This window comes from Anopheles bellator, chromosome 1, assembly GCF_943735745.2.
Source record: "Anopheles bellator chromosome 1, idAnoBellAS_SP24_06.2, whole genome shotgun sequence".
Lineage (NCBI taxonomy): Eukaryota > Metazoa > Arthropoda > Insecta > Diptera > Culicidae > Anopheles > Anopheles bellator.
The window spans coordinates 57315137-57321507 of NC_071285.1; the positions used below are offsets into that span (position 1 = coordinate 57315137).

A 6371-nucleotide genomic window follows, 5' to 3' on the forward strand; every position below is an offset into this window, starting at 1 on the left:
CACACTTTAAAAGGTGAGGATTTTAGTTAAATTTTCCTAAAATCTATTAGTTATCTTTGACCCAGTCGAATGTTTATCCTTCTACGTTGCGTAGATTACGAGAATTCATCAAAGTGATAATAATTACTCTTTAAAACCAACTTTTAGCCGCTTCGTTAGCACAGTTCTGAAACTGTAATGGACTCTCTCACTCCCAGCGCAAGAAAGTCGGCAGAATGTGGCGATTGCATACCTAGAAGGCGCGTCCAGGATCCTCGATCGCGATCCTCAATCCATACTCGCAAAGATCCTGACGCAGGCGCAACAACCATTCGTTAGTGCTGAGCATAGAAGAACATGGCAATAATTCGTGCCATGCGACTACTACATCCAAAAAACGAATGCGGTTGTATGGAATTGTAAATCTCCAACCCGGAAATGTTGTAACTAGGTATGAGTACGTAGGGAATACTGCTAGCTTAAAGAATGTGTTAAATTTACAAAGATTCAGACCGAGTTTATCATTATTCCTTGAAATAAGCACATAGATAAATACTGATAATGTAACGAACTAAAATGTAGATCCGTTGAAATGTCGAACCGTTGACAATTGAAATTTTGTATTTGCGTGAGTGTGCGTGAACTCGCTCGATTCGCGAGAATATATTTCGGTGCCGCTCTCGCAACCGACGAATTTCGCAGCCGCTTCATTTCTCTCTTCTGACGTTCCCGCGAAAGGGTTGTTCTGTGTTGGGTCGATTTCGGTGCGGGACAGAGATTTCTTTTGGTCCCCATTGTCCTTGCGGTCGGGAGTATGCGAAAACGGCTCCCTAGCCTTAGTGGTACATTGTCCGCAGGTGAATTACCAAACATCGCGAGTTGTTCTCGCGAAAAAGATCTCAGCAGCCAGCGCGTTGGTTTCACGGACGACGCCAAGAGTCTCCCCGCTGTCCTGGTTGCTTTCCGTACCGACCTGTGAAGGTAAGATCTTGCCACAATCTCGTGAATTAGCGCACGCTGGCTAAACAGTTAATTTATGCATTACGGAAGATAAGAAAAATGCACAATACTTCGTCGTCAGGCAACCCGTCCCGTCAAGACCTGTCAACAAAGGTAAAAGTGAATGCGGAAGAAGAGGAAAGAGAACGGCAACAAACTCGCGCGCTGCAGAGGGCGAACGAAAGAGTGAGATGGCACGCGCGAAGACGCAGTTTGTTGAAAAGTAAAAGAAAGTGCAGCATAGCTCGAATATTTCTCGCCATCTCGCTTGCCCCTTCGCGGTGAGCCCTATTTCGGAGAGCGAGAGAAAGAACATATGTTTTGTTGATCTGACCGAAGGTCAAAAACACGCCGTGTCAAATTGGCCGTGGCCAAATGTCAAAATCATATGGTGGTTCCGTTGAACGTAGCAAATTGCTTGTTTATAAAATGTTTTTGAATTGTTCATTGTTTTGCTAACGCGTTTGATTCACCTTCAGGAAAAAGCAATCCGATGAACTGGTGCGGCAGATGATCTTTTGTCGCGGGTCTAAAAATAGGACACAAATCATCGGTGTTTCCCAATAGCGCCCGGGAGTGACCTAACTGCGTCAAGACACAAGCGCATGACACAACCTTCTATTAACAAGTGGTTTAACAATTTAGACAACTTAACAACTATGGTGCAGTGTCATGCACCCGGTGAGGTGCCGCAAATCCGGTGGATTGTTTTGATGGAATAACTGCGCCCGATCACGTAAGGTCTTCAGCTCTCGTTTGGGGCGCGATGTTTGAACAGCCGCCGCGGCAAAGAGTTGACCACAAAAAAGTTGTGTGCATATTTCTTAGCTCCTTTTCTATCAGCCAATTTGTGTTGTCTAAAGACCCCCCGACTAGCGGCGTGTATCTTACAACTCGATTTCAATTCCGCAGAGTACGACGGCAGTCGGGTGCTGAGAGCATGCGCTTGGATGCATTGGTCGCGTGGTATCAGAAGAAAATCGGCACCTACGACAAGCAGCAATGGGAGAAAACGATCGAGCAAAAGATCCTGGCGGGCATCACCCATCTGCCGCTGAAGAACACTAAGCTAAAAACCGAGCTGATCGATGTAGATCTGGTCCGCGGTTCCACCTTTCCGAAGGCTAAATCGAAACTCTCCATCCTAACGGTGCTCTATCTGGGCGCGTTGCGCTTCCTGCTGCTGCCCGTGTACGCCCGCTGGTGGGTCCAGCAAACGTCACCGGGGGTCTTTCTGTTGCTGCTCGTGCTGTACCTGCTGCAGATGCTAAACCTTGGCATCTACAGCTACCGGGTGCGCTCCGTAGGCCCGGACGAGGCCGCGCAGATCGAGCACATCGTCACGATGGCCGACTTTCTGATTCCGCTGGCCCTGAGTCTACTGCTGAGCGTGATCCATTCGCAAATAGTGGCCACCGCCTCGAACAGCAACGGTTCGTCCATGTTTTCCTGTGGAAACCTCTCGCAAAAGTTCCACTCGCATGCTTCGCCGGCGCGCCACAGCGGAACTGGACCACCGATGTCGTCGACGACGTTTGGAAGCAACTCCAGCCGGAAGCAGCGTGAACAGCGTCTCCGACGAAAGCGACGCGTTAGAGCGCAATCCGAAACGACTCAATCGTCCGCTGGTAAGGCACCGTCCGAGGAACGTCACGCGAGGAAAGCGTTCGCCAGTGTGGGAGGCTCGAAGTCGGCGACCAGCTCACCGGCACGGACGGTCCCGAAGAAAGGCGCGTGCAGTACCAGCAGCAGTACCAGTAGTGATGCCGTCGAGAGGAAGCATCTTGAGGTGAACGGAGCGAGCTCGGTTGGGGTGTCTCCGTTGGCACAGATTATGACTCACGACGTGCCGGCCGCCAGCGAACCTGTGGAAGATCCTGTTTCTCACCGGCTCCGTGAGTTGAGTGGAACACCTCCTGTGGAACTAAGTGAGCAGGAGCAGGGCGAACACGCTGATTATTCGCCACCGAAGGGGGACGCCTCTCCAACGGCCTCTGATCAGGTTGGGGATGAGATTTTGAATCTTCCGGTTGGGCTACGACGCCGAAACGTGAACTGGGATCCAACGGTACCGGAACGGGCTGCAGCGGCACCGTCGGTCGTCGATGATGATGGGTTCGAGAGTTTAAACGGCAAAAGCTCGGGTGGAGAGGATAGTGCAGGGCACGTGTTTGGTGGCGAGAAAGCATCCTATCAGCGAAAGTTTCCCTTCACCAACGATTGGATCAACGGCAGTGGTGTCGTTGTTGACCCCAAGGATCGGGCCCTGTCCGACTCGGACACGGATACGCTCAAGAATAGTAACACGGGTCAGAGTTCGCCCGTGACCGGTAGCACTAGAGGCGGCACCGATCAGCACGACCGATCTCTTCGCCCGAACCATCAGCAGCTTGGCGCCTCGGCCACGTCGTCAGCAGTACCCTGTTTTACCAAAGAACTGAAGCAAAAGATGGATAAGGCGGACCGTCGCCCGAAAGACTCAAGTAAGCAATCGTTCGGAGAGCCGGAACACGGTCCTTCGCCGCTCGTGGGCAGTGTGAAGCTTGCTGGCACGCGCGATGACAAACCGGCGACGAGCGGAAGCGATACGGACGAAGAGAATGAGTACGATTTGCATTCACCGTCGCCGCCTCACTTGCACTCACCAGCGCTTCGCCACCATCTTCGTCAGCAACAGCAACAGCAGCATCAACAGCCGTTACCGCACCATCTGCTTCACCTTCACCATCGAAACCCTTCCATGCTGCCTCATCTCGGCCCTTCCGTTCATCACACGCTCCATACTCATCAGCATCACTTTAACTATCACCATCAGGCGGCGCTGAGCGAAGGTATGGCCACCAGGACGTGAGAAGATCCTAAAGAGCGAGCGCATTGATGATTGGCATTGCTTAAATTGCATGGCGAATGGCGCTTATTCGTTACTACGATTTTTTATCTAAAGAATCAGGCAGGGCCGTATGTAGACTGAAATTTAATAACCATTTCGAATGTACATATTACATTGTATGATCATTTACGCAGTTCTTATCAATATTTTGAAGCGCTGGAATACTAAAAGATCACCGGCTCGATTTAGTTTGCCCTTGTAAGGCATTGATTTTTTAATTTTTGACAACCTTTCGCGTAGTAATTGTTGGTTGGTTATCGTTTCAGATGAAGAATGTAGCTACAGCTCGGAGCTGGACAATTCAGATACACAGAACGAACGTTCCGATGATGAATATGAGCTGGAGGATGCCCCAACGATCATCCTTAATCCCTCCTGTGGAGCGACCGATCGCGTCAGCTGTACCATCTGGGAAGCACGCGAGGCCAAGAAGGCCGAAATGTCCGTCCTCGACATCTCGTCCGCCATCATCGAGCGGGTGGAAGCGATGCCAGAGTCCTGCGACTACGTGTACATCGGTGTTATCCTGAGCGTGTTCCTATCGCTTGTTCCCGCCTTTTGTCGCCTGTGCGAAGCGACCGTCGATTCAACGAACTCCACGGAGGTGAACTTCCTTGACATGCCCCTCATTCTGCTCGAGAAGGCGTCCTTCTCGTTGTTAGCCATTCTGCGCTTTGCCTTCGGGGACACCACATGGGAACGATTCGTGCTCGTGCTAAGCTTTCTTCTTCGGCTCATCCTTACCTTTCTGGTGTTTTTATTGTTGACCGTGGCCGAGCGCACTTTTAAGCAGCGATTTTTGTACGCCAAGCTCTTCTCCCATTTGACGTCATCGCGCCGGGCGCAAAAGTCCGCTATCCCCCATTTTCGATTAAAAACGGTACGCCATATCAAGACGTGGCTGTGCGTTCGCTCCTACCTGAAGCGACGCGGACCGCAGAACTCGGTCGAAGTGATCGTGTCCGCCGTGTTTATTATTACGCTGCTGCTGTTGGCATTTCTCAGCGTCGAATGGCTGAAGGATTCGGTGCACCTTCACTCGCAATTCAACCTGGAGGCGCTCGCGTGGTCATGCGCATTCGGAACATTCCTGTTGCGTTTCATGACTCTCGGTACGAAGATTAACAAAAAGTATAAAAGCGTCTCGGTGTTGATCACCGAACAGATCAATCTCTACGTTCAGGTGAGCTATGAGCGGTTTTCGTAGATCAGGTGGAGCGGGTTTAAAACATAACCTCTGTTTGCGTTTCCAGATTGAACAAAAGCCCAATAAGAAGGATGAACTGATGATATCGAACAATGTACTTAAACTGGCAGCCGATCTCCTCAAGGTAACGTCACGGCTCTGGAGCATCTTTCGGGAACTCGTTGCTAAACCGATGAATTTCCGCTCTTCCGTAGGAACTGGAATCTCCATTCAAAATATCTGGCCTCAGCGCAAATCCGTATCTCTACACCACGGTGAAGGTGGTCATACTGTCCGCCCTGTCCGGGGTGCTTAGTGAAATGCTTGGGTTCAAGTTGAAGCTTCACAAAATTAAGATAAAGTAGAGGTAGGAACAGTTTAACGGGTGTGTGTGGCCGTGATCTGATAGAAAACGTTAGCTCCCATTACCTGATGGTGAACCGTTCCTCTTTGGTTCCACAAAAAACCTGTAGATCCTCATACCTGACGTTTCCTCTCGTCAATAAACGACGACTTTAGCAACGTATCATGTGTAGTCTGTAGGCAAATAATTAGTCGTAAGTCTGCAAACTGCACCGAAATCAGTATACAGGGTTAGCGAAGCATTCACTGGGTCCGTTGATCGGTGGCGTAGCCAGGTAACTCTGCAGGCACCGTACAAAGTACCGTGGCTGTGTGGGCGTGCCGTTGGAACTGACAAAGAAGATAGTTCTTTTATATTTCTACACATGTTTCTATGTTAGAGGTAAGACAGTTTATGGTAATTCGCTTTGCCAGCAGCATTCTCAGCTCAGCGTGTGCGAAAGGAAAGAAACCAGGAATCCAAGAAAGGTTCGTTGAGCATTTTAAGAAAGTTGACAAACAATAGAACTGTTAGCTGTGTAGAGGATCTACAGCAATTATGCCATTACTAGCACGTTCTGAGTAGGGTGCAGAATTGTGACGAACTAATGATCAATCCTTAGCCAATTTCTCGATCCATCGTTGCGTAGGGAAAAGGGCGTTGGAGAACAAAATGTATTTAATAGTAACTCCAGATAAAGTCTATTTTAGCTCCAAAGCATGTTATTAGAATATAGATTCTGTGAAAAGCGTTTATGACATAATCCGAATGATCAATTGATACATTGCCGCTTTCCGGCGGTTCGCTGTTGGCCTGTTTTGTCTGACTATCGTTTGCTCTTACGTTCAAAATTGTTGCAAGATATCTACCCACCAGTTTGGTTATGATTTCAGGCCCAAACGCATCATTCTAAACCTTTTCAAAATCCAATTCAAAATGTTATTTGAAAGATATACGTATCTTTTTCATTGGAC

General features: G+C 49.2%; 1 protein-coding gene across 3 annotated transcripts; it reads left to right on the plus strand.

The window, feature by feature from the left end:
- The first annotated feature begins 727 nt into the window (after positions 1–727).
- On the plus strand, positions 728–6103 carry LOC131214975 (protein phtf). 3 transcript variants are annotated; one of them, XM_058209334.1, is made up of 5 exons: positions 728–960; positions 1891–3809; positions 4135–5051; positions 5122–5199; positions 5270–6103. In XM_058209334.1, exons 2-5 carry the CDS (start codon positions 1919–1921, stop codon positions 5417–5419), a joined length of 3036 nt encoding a protein of 1011 aa, XP_058065317.1. In that variant the 5' UTR covers positions 728–960; positions 1891–1918; the 3' UTR covers positions 5420–6103. The 3 variants fall into 3 exon arrangements, with proteins under 3 accessions (XP_058065317.1, XP_058065334.1, XP_058065325.1); XM_058209351.1 differs by having other exon boundaries at positions 1891–3461; XM_058209342.1 differs by lacking the exon at positions 728–960 and adding an exon at positions 1617–1714.
- Positions 6104–6371: the final 268 nt, after the last annotated feature.